The 23,455-nt window shown below is 41.7% G+C and overlaps 1 protein-coding gene across 4 annotated transcripts in view; it reads right to left on the reverse strand.

The window, feature by feature from the left end:
* The window catches only part of UNC5D (unc-5 netrin receptor D), a 289,819-nt gene that overhangs the window by 114,601 nt on the left and 151,763 nt on the right, over positions 1 to 23,455 (reverse strand). For all 4 annotated transcript variants that reach the window (XM_074940275.1, XM_074940272.1, XM_074940271.1 and 1 more), the window contains one exon: positions 17,047 to 17,150. In XM_074940275.1, coding sequence (XP_074796376.1) covers positions 17,047 to 17,150 — 104 coding nt within the window. The remainder of the gene's footprint in view (positions 1 to 17,046; positions 17,151 to 23,455) is intronic.

Consider the following 23,455-nt stretch of genomic DNA (forward strand, 5'->3'; position numbering starts at 1 on the left):
TTTCCAAAGTTAGATTTAGTCTTTGATCGTAAAGGGTGAACAGAGATTGTCACCTGGTTGAAGTGCACCTTGCTGGTGGGTTTCATGACATTGCCCTTGCAGTGAAAGAAGTGCCTGGCAACTATTTTGCAATACCAGACCTTGAGGCAGATCATGAGGAAACTGATTTGCACATGTTCTTGTAAGTCGCTCATGCAAACACTCAGGGTAAACAGGGCGCTAATATGGAACTTGGGCACAAAGATAAAATTTCTGAGTCCAAGATATTGCCCTCTTCTTGGGGTAGATGAATTCTATTTCAAAACTGGAGCTGGCCAAAAGAAGAGGTTGATTCCCAGGCATAGAGTGGCTGGGGAGCTGAGAACAGACATGTGCTTTATACTGCCAAACATTCATGCTGTCAATGGACGTGACTGTACTTCAGCTTTCAGTGGCATGGGGAAAAAAGAGATGGCTGAAGACAGCAGCTGAGCGCCCACTGAAATGAATGGAAAAGGAGTTTAGAGCTCTTCTCCCCACGCCCAGAGAGCAGGAGTGTGGGGGAAATGGGAGTTCCAGAATGCTTCTCTCACACCCCCATTTGAACACCCCAGCTGCAGCGTCAGGGCTCTGTGTCTAGGGCAGACATTGAGACTGCCTGTCCGCAATTTGCCACACTGGGGCTGGGTGTAAGGCTGTGGCCGGTGCTGAGGGTGTCTGTTCTGCATTCCCCACCCTGATCTCCGTGCTTGCGGCATTCGCAATGCATGCCCATTCTCAGCTCTATCATTTAACAGACAGCTTGTCGAGGTTACGGCAGCTGCGGATTCAAATCCCGCCTCTGCTCTTGATAAAGGACTTTGAACAGGCATCTCCTACAGCCAGGGTGTGTGCTCTAGTCTGTGGTGTATAATAAGGGAGGGTCTGTGATGTAGGGGTACCCTGCTTCAATTTCCCCCTCTGCCTGAGGCAAAGGAATTTGAAGAGGGATCTCCTATCGCCCACCGAGGGCCCTAATGATTGGAATATGGGAGATAGCAATGGAGGGGGCTCCTTCAGTCTTGCCTGTTAAAGCTGTTCCACTCGAATTAATTATTATTTGGGCCACATCCCAACTGAGTACCCTAATCCTGTTATGAAGGAGACCTGCTCCTTCTTTCAGCACACCCACCTGAGAGGTGGCAGATCCCTGTTCAAATCCCTTTTCCTCAAGGAGGTAGAGAGTGGAAACTGATCCATGCTGTCCCATACCCTGGCTGAGTACCCTAACCTTGAGCTGAGCATTATTTCCTCCCAGACCGCTTTGATTGGAGTTAGGTGGCCTCTGAGCCTGCCTACCAGATTGAGCCCAACAGGGAAGATGGGCAGAGCAATGCCTCTTTGTTCTCAATTGGAGAACCATGCAGGGGCTTAGCCATGAGCTTGGCCTCTGGTGCCTAGAATGAGGTAGCAGGACACATGCTCAGGGTAGAAAGAGGAGGTTACTCATCTGTGCAGTAACTGACATTCTTTGAGATGAGTGTCCCTGTGGGTGCTCCATTCCAGGTGTTGGTGCGCCCCAGCGCCTTCGCTTGGAGATTTTCACAGCAGTACTTGCACGAGCCGCGCATGTGCGGTACCCGCCTCACGCGCCGAATGTACCTCAATAATCCGCATGCACAGCCCGGGCTCCTCAGTTCCTTCTCGACAACAGAAACCGCTCCAAACTCCAAAGTAGAGGGGAGGAAGGTGGGTAATGGAGCACCCATAGGGACACTCATCTCAAAGAACATAAGTTACTGCACAGGTGAGTAACTTCGTCTTTGAGAGAGAGATGTCCCTGTGGGTGCTCCACTCCAGGTCACTGAAAAGCAGTATTTCTTCAGGAAGTAGCGACTTTGGATCTGGTAAGAAAGCTTTAGACAGCACAGCTCAGCCCATTCAAATGTCGGTCAGGGGTCCCTGAGTAAGGGCATAATGTTTAGCAAAGATATGCTCCAAAGCCCAGGTGCTCAAATAAATTGGTTAGTCTCTAAGGTGCCACAAGTACTCCTTTTCTTTTTGCGAATACAGACTAACACGGCTGCTACTCTGAAAGCCCAGGTGGCGGCTTTGCAAATATCTGTGAGGGGATTGTTACATAAGAATGCCACAGACGTTGACACAGATCTGGTGGATGTGCTCTAACAGAAGTTGGAGGATTCATCTTCTTAAGCTGGTAGCACAGACGGATGCAGTCTGCTATCCAATTGGATATTTTCTGGATAGAGATGGATTTGCATCTGGATCGTCCTGTGATTGAAATGAAAAGTTTCGGGGAAGTCCTAAAGGGCTTAGTCCTATCCAAATAAAAGGACAACGCTCTGCACGTCGAGTGTCTGCACTGGTGCTTTGAACATGTTCACATGCGGTTTAGGAAAGAGGGTTGGTAGATGGATAGGTGCATCTCTTAAAACCTGGCGACCCAAGCATAGTATAAACTGTCTGTCTGACAGAGTAAAAACTGAGAAGAATTTTTTTTTAAGAGAAGAAGGGGGAAATAAAACTTATTTGACTAAAAAAACTAGATAAACTGTATAAAACAACTAACTATCTAAAGCGAGAAATAATTGAGCAAGACTGCTGAGCTCTGTCTCACGCCAGGGACGGTAGAGAAGGAACGGAGAAGCGCGTTATTTCGGCACGTGAGGCAGGCACCGCGTGTGCAAGGCCTGTGCGAGTATTGCTGGAAAAATCTCCGAGTGAAGGCGCGGGGGAGCATCAACACCTGGAGTGGAGCACCCACAGGGACATCTCTCGAAGAAGAACATAGGCAGCTAGGGAACGTTTAGAGCAAAAACTTAGATGCCAAGTGAGTTTATGGGGCTAAAGGAGTGGGTGGCAGCTGAGCAGGAGAGGTTGCAAATCCCAGTGTTGACTAAATCTGGAATTTAGGTATCTAGGGCCCTTTGTGTGCCTATGTTGCAGACTGAACGTACCTGTTCTCAGCTCCCCTGAATTCTGCATTGTGGGCCTGTGGCCCATACTGAGCACATTCATTCTCAGCTCAGTGCTGCAGCTCCGCTGCCTGTCCCTTCAACTAAAAATCTGCTGGATTTCCCTGGGTAGTTGGTCCTATTATAAAAACAGGTTAGGGGACAGGGGAGGATCTTGTTATCAAATGGCCCCCCAAATTGTACCCCAACTGGTATTTTGGGGCTTCAGCTGGCATACCAGTTTTTAAAGCATCCTGGCTCTGCCTTTGCTTTTTAGACCACTTAAAAATTAAAACACAGGTTATTTGCCCGGAGGGGAAGGGAGCTGTATCTCAGGAGCCGCTTGACCATGACCCCAAATTTGCACCACAAATAGTACCCAAAGCCTTTGCACCTCTCATAAAAATTTCCAAGCCATTCTGACTCAGTCTAGTGTAGCCTCTGTGTGTCTTTTGTACCTGTTGGAATCCCATGTCTTGCTCCCAACAGCCCCACCTTGTAGAACCAAAGGGAAAGTCTTAATAATATTTTGATTGTGGGGTTTTGGAATTGCGGGTTGGTCAGATCAGGGGAAGGCTAGTCACATATGTGATGTGTGCATACTGCTTATTCCCCCCGCGCCCCCCCCCCAGCTCTGTGCAAAAGAAAAGTGATTTCTTTCTATCCCAAAAACAAGCTTGAAAGATCAGCTGTGGTGTGTCAGTAACCTAATTGCATGTTGTCATTTATAAGAGACTGTTCCCCTTACGTACACTCTGAGCAGTTTTAAGAGCAAAGAGCAGAAACACTCAGACATGGTCACGCATCAAAGGTAATCCAACAGTCCAAGAGGTACCTCCGTCTCTGGCTGTTGATAGCTTTATGAATTAGGACCTTTATTTTGAACTCATGGGATGGACAGACCTGATCTAACTAAAACGTTAATGAAGGACCAAGCAGTAGCTGAATCAAGTAGTCCTGGCTCAGTACCAGTAGCAAGATTTGAAGGCAGGTAGCTTCAGTCCAACCCACTTCAGCTTTTTCTCCCAAGTCAGCAGCCCATTAGTATCATTATTTTACAGTGGTAAGCAGCAAGGGTCTCTGGATATCGTGTGTTACAATTTGGTTGCAAAGAAGAACAGAACAAGTGAGAAACTGCCACCAACAATAGCCTCTTTCAGGCAGCGTCTGAAATCTGTAAATTATCAGTCACGCACATGGAATCATGCAACAGTTCAGTATCTTCATGTGTCTTCTTCCTAAACGATGGTGCTGGTACCAGCTCCAGAAGCCTTTTCCCCCTTGTGTAGTGTGAGCGCACTTGTGCAACAAGGAGGTGCAAATGCCACACAGAAGTTTTGGTGTGTGCTGATGCATGCAACTGTGACAGTGATTAGCCGAGCAACAGAGTATTGAACACATCAGACACAGATTATGAGGGGGAGTAAAAATGTTTCAACTATCTGCAAATGACTATTTTTGTGAGTAAATATAGCTTGAAGGGGCGTTGCATTAAACATTTAGTAGCTGATAGTTACATATAGGGGTTATTCACATAATACAGTCATACAAGACAGTATACAGCCCTTCTGCTACTATTATTCCTGATATATAAGTAGTTTACATGTATTGTCATTGTATTCAGAGATAGTAAGAAGATAATCCCAGTTGTACCATATGTGTGTTAGACTTATGTCGCCAGCCAAGGAGAAAACATCAAAAAATATATATTTTATAATTTGGGGGTAGGGATCTTATCTGCATAACTTCATAAAAATAGCAGACTGACATCTGTTCTCACATCAGTCCACTCTACAAATGATGACAAAAATCTTGATGTATTACATGGTACAAACAAGCTCCTACTGCCATGTGACTAGATACTTTAGCTTTAACTGAAGGCAAAAAAGTAAAGGAAAATGCATAAAATATATCACCTGGGGCTAAATATTTCTCAAACTTTCCAAAACAGTACTATTTTGAGCTAATGGCTGAATTTTATCAATTATATTTAGAAGCTTTCTTCCCATTTTTGTCAAAATTCGACTATATTTCTACAAGTTCTGGCTCTTTTTTGTGATTTTATGATTTTTTTCAGATTGGATGCCTGATAATGTTTAAACATGCTGTTATATAGAAAAACTACACCTCCTCCAGCATCTACATCCATCCTGATGATGACCACCAGATATATTCCTAATGTGTGGTACCAACGACATTTTTCTAGAGGATGGGTTACCCCTTAGTGCCCAAAATGGGCCTGGGCTGGTAGACAACAAACATGTAAGGCTTCGTGCCTACATGATGGATGTTTTCAGCTGCGGGCACCCTTCTATTACCTTTTTTTTTTTTTTTTTTTACTCAGTAGCTTTCTAGCTGTCTAAGCTAGTTATAGACAGCTGTCTGATAATAAATGGTCACCTTATTTTGAAAGGGTTCTTTCTAGGTCCGACTGGCTGTTTATTACTAGCATGGTGGCCTATGTGTCTTCACAGAGGTCTTGGACTTTTCTGTATCGTGCAGTCTTTGGAATACTTTATATCTGCCATCATTGCCTAGCCCCTATAATCTTTCTGTATCTTGTGTTCATTTGAATTAGCTGAAAGGATGTGGAGCGCCAGCCCTGTCCTTGCTGAATGCCGGGATATATTTCGCACAACATTTTACAACTGACCTAGAAGTAGCAGGCTCAGCATGAGGGACGCAGCATAATCTGACATGGTGCTTCTCGGATAAAGGGTTTTGTCAAAACAAAGAATTCAGAAATAGTCAGTGAGCAGTCAAACTAGATTACAGCCAGACGACCTGTTTTCAAACAGACATGCACATAAACCGGATTCCCTGTGCATGGATAGCAGCATCACTCCAGTAAACCGTTCTTCTGAAAAGAGTAGAAAACTTACAGGACAATAAATTAGGATAGTTATTGCCGACTTCTGTTTTCCAGATAGTGAGCACCTATTTCAGCCTGAACTGTATTTCATGTGCCAGAGACAAGTGTGGAGCCACGGCCACATTTCCCTTCTCATGGACTCAGGGCCTTGGCTAATATTGAAAACAGCGTGTCTTTCATGCAAGGTTGTACATTTTTTTAGCTTGCCCCCAGTAAATGATGGAAAACATAGCTCAGACTAGGCAAGTGGCATAATCTAAAGGTCAGCTCAAGTTAATGCAAACGGCGCACAGTGTGAACAGTGCAAGGGACTTGTCCACCATTAATGCAAGGAAGTAATAATTAATAATAAGCGTATAAAATGCAACACACACAGCCAAGCACACGCACAATAATACACTACAGTTAAAACCTCTTTAAAAACAAAAAGAAGTATAAAAACGTGAATAAGCTCATGACACAGTTTAAACAGACGCCAAGGACAGTCTTATGCAGGGGCTGGCAGACATGAACACAAGCATATTTGTTACTTTTTAGGGATGGACTGATAAGGATATCCAAGGGGCGAGTGCGAGAGGTGGTGTTCCAGACCCTAGAATGCAAGCACTTCCACTCTCAAGGTGCAACCAGGGTAGAACTCCTGGATGGGCAACTAGTGTGACAGCAAAGATACCCCTGCAGGGAAGGACTCAAGCAGGATTCCTTGAATATAGCCATGGCCTATGCCATTCAGGGCTTCCAAAGCCAAACAGAGCCGGATTAAAAATCAGTCCGCCACTTCGCTGGCGAGCTCTGTTTTCTTTACACTGATTGACTGTAAGTGAAGAAGCGATCCAACTTTGCCTACAGGATGCTTCAATCTGCTACTTCTGCTCATCCCTTTGAAGCTATCCTTTAAGTTAACTCCATGGCAGGCTCCATTTCAGAAACCACACGGGCTTCGAGACAAAAAGGGGCTGAATTTGTGTTTTAACAATCCGTTTGGTGCCTCATAGGATCTCTTACCAATAGAAGCTGACAACCTTCTGTGTTAGCAGGTCAGGGTTGCCTACTTTCACCTTCACCAGGCTCAGGATGTTCATGGCATTGGTTCTAATGCACACCTTGCTATCAGGAAGGTGTCACACACGCGCACTCTCTCTATACCTTGAACTTGTATTCATGCACTGGCACTGGAGAAGTTTCCCTACTGGTTCTCATAATACATCAGGCCAACGGTAGCAAGGTCAGCTGTAGCAGCAGTAGGACAGAGACTAGTCAGACCATTGGGTGAGACAACTTCGTGTCATTTTACTTCTCATGGAGCAGACAGTTTGCGTCACTGTCACACGGAGTGTTTGAAATGTCACTGGAGCAGAGAGAAGTTCTTCCCCTCTCTGGGTATCTGCAGCCTACATCACAAAGACACAGCTGTGGCGAGCCGTCTGCAAGCACTGATAGCTGTGTAGTGAGTGGACAGGTCTGAATGATGAAATACTGGCAAGGATAAAGATGTTGCTCTGGAAAACTAAGTTATCGGTCCTGCGGCTCAAGGGAGAGAACTGAGCCTCATTTCCCCCTCACAGCACACCAGGGTAAATCAAGAGTAGCTCCACTGACATCAGTGGGGTTTAACAGTATACGTGAGAGGAGAATCAGAACCACAGAGTTAATTGAGCCCAACCTGGCAGCCTAATAGCACCACCATTAGAGTGTTGGGTTTGCTCCCACAGTGTACAACAATTGCAATATTGCAGGGACTCCAACCTAAATGAGGCCCCTATTGCTCACAATTCCTAAGCATATCTATGGGGAGAATCTATTGTGGGGATTGGGAGCCAGAACTGAGTTTTCCATGGGCCAATTCAGAATCAACAGTGAAAGGAATGGCTCTAGTCCCGCCATGCTCGTGCCAGCAGAGAGACTGTTATGTTTAAATCAACATTTGCCACCGCAAAGGATTATCAGATGTTCAGACTGACACATAAAAAAATAATAATCCACCATTCAACTCTCATAAAAACTGCATCGATTTGGGTTGGGTGCTGATGCCTGCAGCGCAGCTGCTCACCAGCTCCATTTTACTTGCTGTGCCAGTACATGCGAAGAGGATTTATTTTATTTTGTTTTAATTCTCCTAATGCAGTGGCAATGCACCAAGAATGCCCACATAAATCCAGCTACCTCCCAAAGAAAGGGGCACAGAGTTTACCTCACCTTATCCGAATAATGGGGACACAGCCATATGCCCAACTGGGAAGATGGAATGTGCGCCGAATGCTGAACGTGCTGGAAGTTGAGGAAATGTAATTCCTGGAAGCACATGTAAGCCCTTTCCAAAGACAGTACATTCTAGGAACAGAGCTAAGTTGCTCCTGGACAGATGGTGCGTGGGCTTTTCTTGTCACATCTATAGGCAGAGGCATATGGTGACGGTAAACACCCATCTCTACTGCTGAAGAATTTAAAATGTCTTTATATTCTCCTGGGGCCATCTAACCTATCTAAAATGAGAAGGCAATGGGGTAATACACAAGTTATTCAGTTTTCTTACCACCTGTTGCTGCATGAGGTTTTTAGTACTATTAATAACAGGCACAGTCCATTGCATCTCATATGCAAAGGACTACTTTCATTCCATGTAGTTCGCAATTGAGTTCTTGGGAAGAAATCACATATTTAAAGAGATGCTCCTTTATATAATTTTTATTTAAGTCCTACCTGACACTGGCAACTGAAATGAATCAGGACAGGGTAGTATAGTGCATTTTGAAGCAACATTAAAATCAATGCTGCCTCAGCAGGATTTGGAGCTCTTGATTCATCCCTGTGCAACGTTAAAGCTGAATTATAGTACTGCAGTTCCTTATTTGCAGGCTTACCTGATTATTTGCTTTTACTAATGTGTAATTCAGCTTAAAGACTATTTACTAAAACTAAACTGTGTGAACACACAGAGCATTGACAATGCTACATTAGCTTCTTTTATTTGTAAATTAATTCGATACAAGCAAAACACATATTCCAAATCTTTTGAACTGTGTTCTCCCAGCTCCTCCTCTTGGATATTAACATTTGAAGTATACTTAATCTGGCACCTTTCTCCAACAGCCTTACACACTGCACTCCTGTTTATCCATGGAAGAGGTGTTGCATGACCAGCAAAAATACATGCTTCCCCTAAACAATTTCAAAGCTGGTCTGGGAGAACTCTCTCTAAAGATGAAAGGCAGTTTAGACATGATACCCACATGTTCTTTGGCCTTTTCATAACCCCATAATACTTGGCATCTCTGCTAAAGCTACCAATCAGTGCTACTTAGTAATGCGAACATAAGAACATAAGGAAATGCACAGAGGAAATAAGAACATTAGGAAATGCACAGAGATCCACTAACTAATTTTTCACATAGGCAAACAAATAGCTAGCATTAATTATAATCACTTGGTTGCAAGCAGCATGGGGCAGGGAGAAGGAAGGATCATGAAAGGGAGAGAACGTCTCCACATCTCCCAAAGCATCACATGCATCTGTCATGATTTTTCCTACAGAAGCATGACAACTGCTGTCATGGAGAAACCCTGCTTTCCATTTCCTTTGGGGAAGGCGACCACACAAGTGGTGGTTTGGGTCATTTCTGGCAAGAATGCTTACTTTTAACACCTCCACACTTAGCTGTAACCTTTACATTGCAGAAGAAATAATTCTAGAGATGAAGATTTATATTGCTGGCAATGGACATGCTCAAATGATTAACTGAACTGGATTTAAATTTCATTCCAGTTGTAAAGCGTTTGCTTTCTATTCAAGAGTGTTGCATGATCAGAGGTTTGATTATATCAGTCAGTCACAGAAATAAAGAGATCAATAGATTATCTGGGAACTAGCTCAACCACACGACATGCTGGCTCATCAGAAAAATAATAGTCCTGAATTTTCACCTCCTGGAACAGAATAATCAGAACCTTTTATAGGGGATTTGGCCAAATACTGGCATGATGATAGGAAATGGAAGTGAAATCTCTTTTCTACATTGTTTTCTATTTGGGTTCAGATCCATAAAGTTTCCTTGAAAAAAAAGAAGTGATGTCTGTACCAATATATAATACTATTAGAAAAATGATGATACATGCAACTGTGGAATTTCTAATGACATAAAAAGCCTAAGTCTGTCATAGATTATAAAGCTAAAAGGGACCGTTGTGATTAACTAGTCTGACCTGCTGCATAAACCAGGCCACAGAACTTCCCTGGATTCATTCCTGTTTGAACTAGAGCATCTTTTTTTTAGAAAAAGACATCCAGTCTTGATTAAAATTGCCATTAATGGAGACTTTACCACAACCCTCGGTAAGTTGTTCCAATGGTTAATTACCCTCACTTTTACATGTGTGCCTTATTTTCAGTTTGAATTTGTCTAGATTCAACTTTAATCCAGTGGATCGTATTATACCTTTGTCTGCTAGGTTGAAGAGTCCTCCATTCTCAAATATCTGTTCCCATATAGGTATTTATGGACCTGGACCAAGTCACCCCTTCACATTCTCTTTGATAAGTCGAGCTAAATAAATTGAGCTCCTTGAGTCTCTCTCAGTGAGGCAGGTTTAACAATGGTTTAATCAGTCTCATGGATCTTCTCTGAATCCTCTCCAACTTTTCCACAACCTTCTTAAATTGTGGACACTGGAACTGGGCACAGTACTCCAGTAACAGTCACCCTAGTGCCAAATACATAAGCAAAATAACCTTCCTCATCCTACTCAATATTCGGTGTTTGTACATCCAAGGATGGCACTTTTGGCCACAGTATCACACAGGAAACTCATGTCCAGCTGATTAATCATGACTCCCAATTATTTTTCAGAGTCACTGCTTCCCTGTGCATGCTTACTAATTTGTCCAAACTTCACCTTGTTACATAGGGCCTAATCAAAAACCCTGGAAAATTACAAAATTGCTATGAAACACACTTTGTTTAAACTTACATACCAACTTTGCTTAGTTGGGACAGATTTGTTGTGGCTACCTGCTTTCTGAATACCTTAGTAGCCCATTGACTACTTATAGTTACTTTGTGGCAACAGGAATTTTGAAAAAAAATACTGGTAAAGATCCTTACTGTCTCTAACATCCTAGTTATTTATCCAATACTTCCCTTTCTTCAGAGTCCATTAGGTTTCTGTAACAATGTTAGACATTCTAATCAAATACTAATTATTGAAAAGGTCACCACTGCCAGATCCCTGATGTAAGGTCCATTCTCCATTAGTCCTCCCTGCTGTAGCTACCTCAGATTACAGTAATGTACAGCCTTCTCGTTGCAGTAACATTCTGGAAAGTATCATCCCACTCAAAGCCCCTAAGCCCAAATGAATGAGTTTTCATGCACAATCTGCACGAAAGCTTAAACTGTTTACAAAGGAATTATCAGGTCCTCTGCAGCATGGGATAAAAGGTAACAGGCTCCCCAAGAGGAGCTCAGCCTAACACATAACAGCTTTATAAAACATTCAATAGTAATACAACCACAGCCCTCCCAGTCTAAAATAATCCTACTGACTCCCACATTGCAGATTCCACTTAACAAATTACCCTTCTCGCATTCTTTGACTTCAACACACACATCTTCACGTCACTCCCCTTCTGATCTAGTACTAGTCTCTTCTCTATTCAACTGGTTGGTCCAAGAGTCTTCTCCCCTGCAGCTACCACTATTTGGAATAACTTTGCCATTTCTCTCACATTCATATTAGCTGGGACAGATTAGATTCATATTAGATTAGAAGTGCATACCTTCTTCTCTGCCTTGCCCAAGCCTCTGAATACATCACCTATCCTGTGTGTTCTTGGGTACAATGTCCTTCTGAAAATCTGCATCCCCCAAATCCTTTGCAGAGTAAGGGAGAGATTTTTCAGAAGCACCAATGGAAGCCTCTCTTTTACTGGGAGTTGTGCGCCTTTGAAAATCCCCGCCTTCTCCCTCACATAAACAGCTTTAATGGAAAAGAGGCTCAAAATTAGGCTTCTGTTAATGGGTAACTCTGCCTTTATATAGGACTTGGCTATTGATTTATTTATTAATCCCATCTGAAATCCCTTCTATTTATTGAGCTTTGAGTACTACACATTACCAGGGAAAGTGATGCACAATCCCCAACGGGCTGCAGGGATCAATTTATGAGCCTTTTGCCCCATTCTGCAAGGAGCTCTTTGCAGCTTCCAAGCCATATTTAGCTCTTTTAATCATCCCTTATATGTTAAACTCAGCTAAGATGCCAAAAGGAAACTACAAATATTTGAAGGGTGTAAACATGAAGGATGGAGAGGAAATATTTAGGGGTGGCAAAAGGGGATTCAAACTGGCAGTAAGAGGATGAAATTAAGAAAGGGGAAAATTAGAGTGAACCTTGATGATGGGTGCAGAGAGGACTTTCTGACAGGGAGAATGCACTTGATCAGGAAATAATCACAAACCCATCTTCCTCCTTCAAATCCCTTCTGAAAACTCTTCCTGTACTATGTTGCCTACAAAATACTCAAAACTGCATGGCACATAAAGCAGCAGGCACAGCACAACAGCTGCCTAACCATCTTTGTGCTTTTCCTGTTCTATCCACCTATTGTCTTCTGTCCATACTTGGAATGTAAGCTCTTTGGGGGAAGGGACCATCTCTTTTTTGGGTGTCTTTATAGCATCTTAACATTGTGTGGTCCTGGTCTACAACCGGAGACCCTCAGCATCCCTGCAAAATAAATAAATAATAGCCTCCCAAGGGAAGCAGTGGATGCACCAGACCTTGGAAAATGTTCAGTCCAACTTCAGAAACTGTATTTCGGTGAACAGTCCTGCATTGACTGGGAGATAAAAATCACAGGAATTGGAATCAAGGTTGACTGAATAGGAGCTATTGAAATTGGATCTAATAGGTATTTCCCCCTCTCTGAATCCAACTCTCAGTGCTGAAACAGGAAACTGTCACCAAAACATGGTGCAAACCATATAAATGTACTGAACCTCTGACACCATTCAGGAAGATTTGGCTGCTTCTTAAAAGCTTCCCATCCAAGTGCTGAACAGCCCTAACCCTTCTTAATGCATGAGAATTAATAAATAATAATAATAGTTTGTATTTCTGTAGTGCCCAGAAGCCCCAGTCGTGGACCAGGACCCCAAAAAAGAGACAGTCTCTGCCCCAAAGAACTAATGAGTTTACAGCCACAAGGGCTATTGCCACAGACCATGATCTGCTGCTGGTTTGAATTTGGTACCCAGTTTCCAAAGGCACTGAATTATTTTAAATAGGCTGTTTACCTTCATGTGAATAGAATTAGCCTTACACAATGAGCCTTTATATGAAGTTTTATTGTCCAAAGCAAATATGACCTGTTAAGATTTACAGGCTTTATTAACAGCAATAACCATTTTACAATCAACATCAGTAAATCAAGGTTTATTGAGAGCTGTACAATTTTAATGTGTGGAAAACCATTAAACTGTCAGCTTTTCATCTGATATAATTCCTAACTTTGTATGAAAGAGATTTTCCATTTAATTGGGGAGTATAAAGCAGCACAGTTTGGAATAATGAATTGTTCTGAAAACAACAAATAGGTTTTGTCTAACTAATGATGAGTATCAAATGGTGAAATGGTTATCTTTAGTTAGTACCATTCCCATAAGCTTAAGGTAAATAAAAAGTATAAACCCAGGCAAATTAGTCATGTAATAGTCAATATTCTGCATGGCCTGGCTCTGAACTTATAGTGATATTGCCAACTCTTGCAATTTTATTGAGAGTCTCACTATATTTAGTGTTTTCTTAAAGCCTCAGTGTCCGAAATCATGAGATAACTTGAGAATCTTAGCTTGTATTAGGGAAAAAAATGTAAATTCCTAACTCTTCGTGGTTATGGAGAAAAACTTCAAAATGTGAATCATAAAGCCTCAAAAACAGGAAGGCAAATAAAAAGAACCCAAATTCTATTTCTTTTAAATCTCCTGATTTTTAAGTCAATCTCGTGGATTTTTGGAGCCTAATTTGTGAGTTTTGAACACCTGGGGTCATCTGAACACCAAAGTCATTCAGTTACTCCTGCCTCCACCCTGAACTGCCCCAACAACCTTCCCTGATTTTACATTTTAAGATTTGGATTTAATACTGGGATAGCTAAGCAGTGGAACAAGTTACCTAAGGCAATTTGGAAACTCCAGTCATTTAAGGTTTTTAAGACTAGGCTGGACAAACCCCAGTCAGGGATGGTCTAGGTATACTTAGTACTGCCTCAGCACAGTGGGATGGACTAACCATCTCAAAGTCCCTTTCAGCCTACATCTCTATGATTTAAGGCTTCAACTTGTCAATTTCTATTTAAGGATGGGGGGGGGGGGGAGGGAAAGAATGCCTATAACAAAAACTCTGAGTGCCATAATAAAAAATAAAAACGTACAACACTGATAAAGACCAGCAGCATTAAATTCTAATATACAAATAAATGACCTGAATAACTGGAATGACACGATTAAACCCTTCTCCTAAGATTCACCCCAGCACTCCCAGATGGCCCCAAAGCAGATATACTCTCTTCTCTCCAGTCTACACTGCTGGCGGGGACAATAACATCTAAAGCCTTGTCCCACTCTAAGATTCATATGATGTACATCCTCAAAAGGCAAGGGTTTTTTTTAAAATATGCTAATCCAAGCCTTTAAATGTTACTATAGAAATTTACTATTCTGAGCAATCATTTTATTCAGGGGGGAATTCACTATTGGTAACAGAAGCGTTGCTATGAAGTTGAACAGTCAAAAAAGAACATGCTAGTGTGTCTAATCTTTAACGCTTTAACAATAAAGATGGCACAGTGTGAAAATCCATTGGAATTACATCAGGGACATCTTTGGCCCAGTTTGTTTTAAAAGGCAGCAATTGCATAGAAATGAATCACCAATTACTGACCATTATCACACTTTCCAGGGTTCGATATCTATTTTCAAATGGAAAAGTGCTGATAATTCTCAAATCCTCAATAAAATTCAACACATGTCGGCTCTGAATCACCATTATTTCTTATCCCCTTTCTTTCAAATTACTGAACTCCAACAGTGAAAATGGTCTTTGACTGTTTAGCTATCTGCAACGGGAAATAGCCAAACTGATATAATTGTTCAGTCCAGCATACCATACTCGCTGGGTTGGAAAGCATTTATTTACCTGGTGGGTTAAAATTTGTTTCTTTTGTTTCCAAAGAAAATGCCTGAAATTTGCATAATTTTTCACGTATAAACTTTTTGCTCACTCTGGAGCCGATGTATATGGAGAATAAACGGCAAAAAACAAGTCTCTCAAGGATGTGATATAGTAAACTGAGTAGTGGGTGAAATTAGATACCATTGAGGTGGATGTAGTAGCAGAAATTCTCTTGATAGAGAAATGAGAGCTCTGTATGTAGATACACATTCCCCTCCTCCTTACCCTTATTTCTAAGCCAGCCTGCAATATCTTTTCATTTGTATCCCGATTTGCCTAATTTCTTAACTCTTCCTGGGTTTTTGACAGCATCTGTCCAGCCTGCTTTCCATCTAACGCAGAGACTGTGTGTTTTCTTTCTTTGCAGTTTATTTTCCCTGCTTCTTTTGTCCTGCCAGTTAGTAGATACCATAGTGATTTGAACCGAGATGAGAGACAAACAACTTCTAGTTGATACCAATTTCTCTGTTTATCAAAAGGATGCTAAATAGCAGCATCACAGATGCAGCTCTGGCATTTTTGAGAGTAAATACAGCACAGTACAGCATGGGCAGGCCCCCAGATTTTTAGCTCTGAGCCCAAAGGTGGATTAGCTAGCTAGCTAGCTAGTATTGTAATTCCCATAGGAGTTACATAGCCGCGTTTACTGATGTATCATACATGGAGTTGTGAGACCGCTGTCCACCCCTGCCGAGCATCCTGCTATTCAGAAAGGGAGGTTCCATCTATAATACAACAGCACTCCAAATAGCTACACCAAGCATTTCACTAGGCATCATTTAGTTAGCCCACTGCTTTACATGGGCTATTAGACAAGCCTTCCTCTGTACCAGAAGCAGAGAAAGTAACATCAACAGGGCCAAAATCATCATTAGTTCGAGTCCACTAACCTCAATGGAGCGACACCAGAGTTTATATGTAGAGCATCTACTGCGTCCCAAGCATTTTGAAGACAGGAATGAAGACAAGTGCTTCACCCTAATGGACGATGCACACACGCAAGAGGAGCAGCATAAAAGCAGTGAGATTGAACAGTGCTATTCCATGTGAATCTTGTTAGAGTCACCTTTTTCCCCCCTATATCAGACACAAATTTTGGCCCCTCGCATATTTTAAAATAAAAACAGACTGGGATTAAGAGAAGGGGAGTATTCACATGAGGTGCTAACTATTTGACCCCCATACTGCGTGTGCTACTCCAAACTGCTCTTTTGGAGGTGGGTGGTTAAGTGATGGGGAGGGAAGAGAAATGTTCAGATAAGCACTTGTTTTTGTTAAGTAATTACAGTTTTCACCTGAAAAAAAAGCCAACAACCTAGAAGCCTCAAAAATCACCTGCCACTTCCTTCTGAAGGTGGAATCATTAAATAACATCAAGACAAAGGCTTTAAAAACAAAATTCTTCAGAATGGGTAAAAAAAAAAAAAAAAAAGGTAAAACAATCAGAAGTACCAAACAGAGCGTTTTACCCAGCTGCACTACTGGACATAGCTGAGTGTCCAGCCAGGTCAGTGTTTGTGCCGTGCTTTGAACGTGGAGGATGCTAAAGTGCTAAGTATTGTCGTTATTATATTCCATCCATTCTTTATGCTCACGTTTCACCATTTCAAAGCAGAGGCTACCATCTGTTTCTCTGCTTTGACAGGTAAGAGCAGACTGATGCCTCAATGTCATGCAGTCTTTCATATTTAGTCTCTAAAACAAATATTTAGATCCAGTCATCCTCGAACTCTCACGGGTGAAAAAGCCAGTTCTACTGATATCGGTGCCTTCGCCTCCCCGTTACTCTACTACTTAGGCACAACTTCATTGACAATAAAAAGTAGAATTAGAACTGGCTTTAACAACAACATTTTAAGAGACCCTAGAGTAGAATATTGTAATGGCACTGGACTTTTACAAACACCCAGAACGGGCTTTAGTTGATAACTCCCCACTTCCCCTCCAAATATATCCAGTCCAAGAGAGACTAGCTAATAACAATGATGTTAAAACCAGCATCTCCTCTCTCACCTCAGCTGCAGGTACTCCCTCTGGTGGCCGACAGTGCAGAACAATCATCCCTTCAATAGGAACTTCCTTTCCTTGTGGGTCTTGCTCAAAGTTTTTCCGTAAATCTGAAAAGAGGTAAATGCAGTTGTTATATCACCAATACAGTTTATTTGAACTAATGTCAAGCTCAACTGCTGGGATGTGAGGTTTTCTAAAAGCCATTCTTCATGCTGTTTTATTTTATATATGTTGTGAAAGATACTAACAATAAGACTTAGTAATTTTCTACCACTATGTTTGTTCAAAGCACTTGACAAACAATGACTAATATCCTCTCTGGAAGGTGGGTGTATAAATATTTTTATTCCTATTTTACACATGGGGAAACAGAGACAAAGTAGTGACTTGTCCAAGGCCACACAAGTGAATCAGGATTAGAAAACCTCTTTTCTCCCACCTTGTATGCATCCCCCCCAAGCCAAATCAAGCCATTCTGGCTTTCAAAAGGTGGAGAATAATCTCCAGGAATGCTATGTAGTGACACTGAAACAACTTTAAAAACATCAATATTCACTGGAAAAAACTAAGTCAAAGGATATTATTTTAAAATAAAACAAATGAAGCTGATCTGTATTTTATGGCAATATGATTAATTAAAACTTAGAATCATAGAATATCAGGGTTGGAAGGGACCTCAGGAGGTCATCTAGTCCAACCCCCTGCTCAAAGCAGGACCAATCCCCAACTAAATCATCCCAGCCAGGGCTTTGTCAAGCCTGACCTTAATAACTTCTAAGGAAGAAGATTCCACTACCTTCCTAGGTAACGCATTCCAGTGTTTCACCACCCTCCTAGAATCATACAATATCAGGGTTGGAAGGAACCTCAGGAGGTCATCTAGTCCAACCCTCTGCTCAAAGCAGGACCGATCCCCAATTTTTCCTAGTGAAAAAGTTTTTCCTAATAATCCAACCTAAACCTCCCCCACTGCAACTTGAGACCATTACTCCTCGTTCTGTTATCTGCTACCACTGAGAACAATCTAGATCCATGCTCTTTGGAACCCCCTTTCAGGTAGTTGAAAGCAGCTATCAAATCCCCCCTCATTCTTCTCTTCCGCAGACTAAACAATCCCAGTTCCCTCAGTCCCTCCTCATAAGTCATGTGTTCCAGTCCCCTAATCATTTTTGTTGCCCTCCGCTGGGCATTTTCCAATTTTTCCGCATCCTTCTTGGAGTGTGGGGCCCAAAACTGGACACAGTACTCCAGATGAGGCCTCACCAATGTCGAATAGAGGGGAACGATCACGTCCCTCGATCTGCTGGCAATGCCCCTACTTATACATCCCAAAATGCCATTGGCCTTCTTGGCAACAAAGGCACACTGTTGACTCATATCCAGCTTCTCGTCCACTGTAACCCCTAGGTCCTTTTCTGCAGAACTGCTGCCTAGCCATTCGGTCCCTAGTCTGTAGCGGTGCGTGGGATTCTTCTGGACTAAGTGCAGGACTCTGCACTTGTCCTTGTTGAACCTCATCAGATTTCTTTTGGCCCAATCCTCTAATTTGTCTAGGGCCCTCTGTATCCTATCCCTACCCTCCAGCGTATCTACCTCTCCTCCCAGTTTAGTGTCATCTGCAAACTTGCTGAGGGTGCAATCCACACCATCCTCCAGATCATTAATGAAGATATTGAACAAAACCGGCCCGAGGACCGACCTTTGGGGTACTCCACTTGATACCGGCTGCCAACTAGACATGGAGCCATTGATCACTACCCGTTGAGCCCAACAATCTAGCCAGCTTTCTATCCATTAACTTCCATCATTAACTATCCTCATGTGTGACTGGATTTGCTAATGCAAAAATATTTACTTATAAAACATTGTGTCCAAAGGTTCTTTGGAAACTTGGCAATAAATACCCAATTAAAAAGGAGGCACAGTACTGTAACTAGCAATCTGAAATCTGTGCAGACACTGCAGCAAGTTATACAATTTCCCCCAGCACTAGACAACATGCCCAAGATAGACACCATTACAAACTGTCTGGTCAACAATTTAGTGGGTTAGAACTTTAAACAGTATTAATAAAGGGCTGAAGGAAGAATAATGGTACTCTATGGGGACTGGCAGGTTTTTAAAAACTGTTTTAAGCCATTGTGGATTTTGTTTAGATCCGGCTATAGCTATGCTCAAGCATTGGGACTCACCAGGAAAATATGGGGGCGGGGGAGGACAGGAAAGAAGGTACACAATTAACCCATCCAGTCCCAAATGCACAAAGAAACACCCACACAACCTCCCTCCAACAACCAACCAAATATGAATGACAAGGAAAGAAAAGCAACTTGAATCTTGCTCAGAAGGATTCCACTAAAGTTTAAATTAGGATAGTCATAATGGATGAAATTCACTCTGTACAGTGGGGCCAGCACAAGGTCTAAGCATCACTTAAGTCCCACTTACATCATATTTTGATTACTTAAATGGTGCTGTACCTCTGCACCGCATTTTTATATCCCCGTATGTGTGTTTTAACAACCATTTTATGCAATACTCCTTTGGTCCTCCTTGGATATTGGGATATAATTCCACAAAGGCAAATCCTGATCTTACTTCTACAAATGCAAAGAGGAACTGCAAAGCGCCACTGTGCAAAAGGAAGGTCTGCAGGTGGGACTCATGGAGGAATGCACACCACTGGCACAGAGCCCACATATGTGGGGACTCCGCCGATGGTCATGCTTTAGGTTTGGCTGGGGGAAAAAGGCAGATGTGGCCAGCGGATTCACTGTTGGAAAAATTTCTCCATTCAAGCTGTGTTGTAGGGCTACAGGCTACCCTCTTAGGGTAGAGTTGCATCCATCACTTCTCCACACCCTTGGGAAAGTTTTCCACCTCTTCCCCAAGGAGATTCCCAGGTGACAGGTAAATCTCCTATTGCACAAATCCTCTAGTCCTTCTTCCCAACCTCTCCCATGCTAGCACTGCAGAGGATACTTGATTAGACTGGAGCAGCCTCCCCAAGTGGTTCCACCACTGATGTTCAGCCTTGGGAAAGAATCCCCTTACCCATGGAGATCCCTGTGCCAGAGTCTGGATTTGCCCGGTAATAGATGACAGTCCTTGCAGCCATGCAAGCATGTGAGAGACTGAACAGAAGGAAGGTTATTTACAGCATGTACTCCAAGTGAGGATGCTTGTTAGACAAAGTCGTTTTGTTTAAACAGAGTGCCTCAAATTCCACAATGTGGATTTATTGATTTAATTTTCTCCAGTGCTTACAACTGCAAGAAATATGTCCCCCTTAAGCAGCAGAGGCCCTGAATCAGTTACACTTTTATACATTTTATAAATACATTAAGATTTATTTTTAGCAAGTCAGCCACTCACTGGAAAAAGATGCAAATATCACATTTATGATTCCCTTTTAATGTTGTTTTTTCCCCCATGTAGGGCACTGTAAAAAGAATATTGGTTACCTATTTAGAAAGTTATCCATTAATACTTAGAATACAACTGTGTCCATTACAATACAACTGTGTCCACAAGGGCTTTTATCAGCAGAAGAATGGGAGCAAGATCCATCTTTTTGTTTTCTCTGTCTTCCAAGTTGCTCTACAAAAATAGCTACCTGCTATTTCAGAGAACTATAAATTGCAATATTGCTTTAAACTTACGATTCAGAATCACAGGTTCTGAGTGAAACAGAAGGCCACATGAACTGGTGTAACAAGTACTGTGAGCCAGGTCTGAAATGAAATACTAGTGCTCTCTGCACTATCACAAATATAAGATATGCACGTTCTCATCTGTGGTCCCCTAGGGGATATTCCCGGAGTCAAAAATCCATGCTCTAAATTAAGCAACTGAGTTGTTCATCAGAGACAGCCTGAGACAGGTCCATGACAAAGTGAGCTCCTAAAAACACTATCTATGGGGAGATAGTACAGAATCCTATTCAGAGACCATTCATTTTGCTTGTCTGAACTATGCTCAAGGTCCTACCATCTTTGATGCTCTAATTTCTGGAAGTGTTTTTGTGCTGTCTATCCCACCCCCACAAAAACACTAGTGCAAGAAAAGACATCAAAGGGAATGGTCAATGAAGCAATACCATTCTCAGGTGCACATCTCTACTGTGGTCAGTATATTACAGCAAACAGAAATGGGGAAGAACATGGTCCGCAATGCTTGCCAAATTTATAAAATATCTGATATTACTTATGAGAGGTAGGCATGCATTATGCAGATGATCAGATACCACAGTGATTGGCATAATATATATATAAAACCAGACAGCTAAACCAATCCACCTGCTTCAGTTCATTCCTTGTTCTTTTTTCCACTCTGCCACGTTAGGGGGAGAGAAAAAAATTCATAGCACAGAGAAAAGTCAATAAAAATTCAATTCAGAATAATAGACTTTTGTAGCTCAGCAATAAGGGGGAATTATCAGCTCATTCAATGTTATGACAGTTAATGCAGTGAAATAAAAATTGAATTTACACATTCAAACTAAATCAGTCAATGAAAAATCAGTCACTTATAAAAATCAGGGGGTTGGTATGTTGTCCTATTAGTTTGTCCAACTGTTTTATTTAAATTGGTCCTGCCAAAGAAGCATAATTGTAGAAGCAAACTCCAAAACAATCTTCATCTGGGCCAAAAGGGAATACACAAATTTCAATGTGTTTGTAGTCATTTGAGTTTATGATGCCTACTTACTTCTGCAGAGCATTTATGGTCCTTGGATCAGAGAAATATTGTACCCATTTTACAGCTGGGTAAGCTGAAAGCACAGAAAGGAGAACTAGTCTGTCTGAAGTCACCCAGTGAGTCAAAGACTGAGCTGGGAACAGAATCCAGAAGTTCTCACTCCCAGTCCCCTACAAGAATCCTAACATAATAAGTGCAAATCAAAGCTGCACAATTGTTTCCTTCTTTTATAGACCCTTTTACTTACTTATTAATTAACAATGTAGGATATTTGCCTAATAACCAAAATTAGTGATTTAAAAGTAAAAGATAAACTGGGACCACAAGTATATTCCTGAATCCTCCACTAAGACCAGTTCTGCAAAAACACAGCTCAGACCCTTCCACAAGGAAAATGCACCAGATGTAACTGTAAAGTGAAAACCAGATGAAGCTTTGAGTACCTCCAGTCGTATAACATTCTGTATTATAACACTCATATTCGGGTACTGTCCTTTTGGTCATTGGATTTTAATGTTCCTCCTTGCCAGAATGCCTTTTATTGTGTTTCCTACTTTCTCCTGCATCGAGATAATGATCTGTTGATTGTGAGTGATAACACTGCAGTGTAGCAATTCTGATATGAGGAGCAGAGATGGGCTGAGACAGAAACAGCTTCCCAGACTGAGGGAAACTACTGCCCGTTCTCCCCAGTATTTTACAAATACTGGCATTATGCAACCTGCCTGGTAGCTATGTTTCTTCTATACCGTTTGGGCAGTTAGGACAATTCATCTCTAATCTACGGTACAGTGGCTGCCATTAAAAGAAATTAACATTTGTCAGCCCAGATGAGCTGTATCTGCAAAACCACAGCCTTTCGCTATACTTATTACAAGAAAGAAAGGCAATGTACGTGCTAACTTGGCAAATAGTGAATTTTCAGTTGTGACTATTATAACTACAGTGACTTTAGTGAAGTAACACTAGGGATGAATCTGGGATGAATTTAACCTTCAATGCAACATCAGTAGCCTGAAAAGAAATATATTCTAAATTACTTTGCTTCTCTGCACATTGGAGTGCCTTTCAAGCCCACCTTCGGGCAAGAAACTGACATATATGGCATGTTTTAGACATAGTTTAAACAGCAGAGCCTAAACTATACAGGCTATTACAGCAGGTCAGAAAACAGTTAAAGTTTTTAATGAAAAATACTGGAAGTACACTAGAACTTCAGAGTTGCAAACACCTCATTATGGTTGTTCTTTCAAAAGTTTACAACTGAACACTGACTTAATACAGCTTTGAAATTTTACTGTGCAGAAGAAAAATGCTGCTTTTAACCATCTTAATTTAAATGAAACAAGCGCAGAAACTGTTTCCTAATCTTGTTAAATCTTTTTTTAAAACTTTCCATTTATTTTTTAGTAGTTTATGTTTAACACAGTACTGTACTGTATTTGTGTTGTTGGGGTTTTTTTTGGTCTGCTGCTGCTGCCTGATTGTGTACTTCCAGTTCCAAATCAGGTGTGTGGTTGACTGGTCAGTTTGTAACTCTGGTATTCGTAACTCTGAGGGTCTACTCTATTTAAAATTTTGACAAGCAGGACAAAAAATTTTTGACCAGATCTAATATGATACACACATCTAGAACACAGAATTCAGCTAGCCTTGGCAAGTTAGCCAGAGTCATAACCATGGTATTAATTTACAGTATAGCTGCTCAAGA

The sequence above is a fragment of the Natator depressus genome, chromosome 26 (genome assembly GCF_965152275.1).
Source record: "Natator depressus isolate rNatDep1 chromosome 26, rNatDep2.hap1, whole genome shotgun sequence".
In the NCBI taxonomy this organism is placed as follows: domain Eukaryota; kingdom Metazoa; phylum Chordata; order Testudines; family Cheloniidae; genus Natator; species Natator depressus.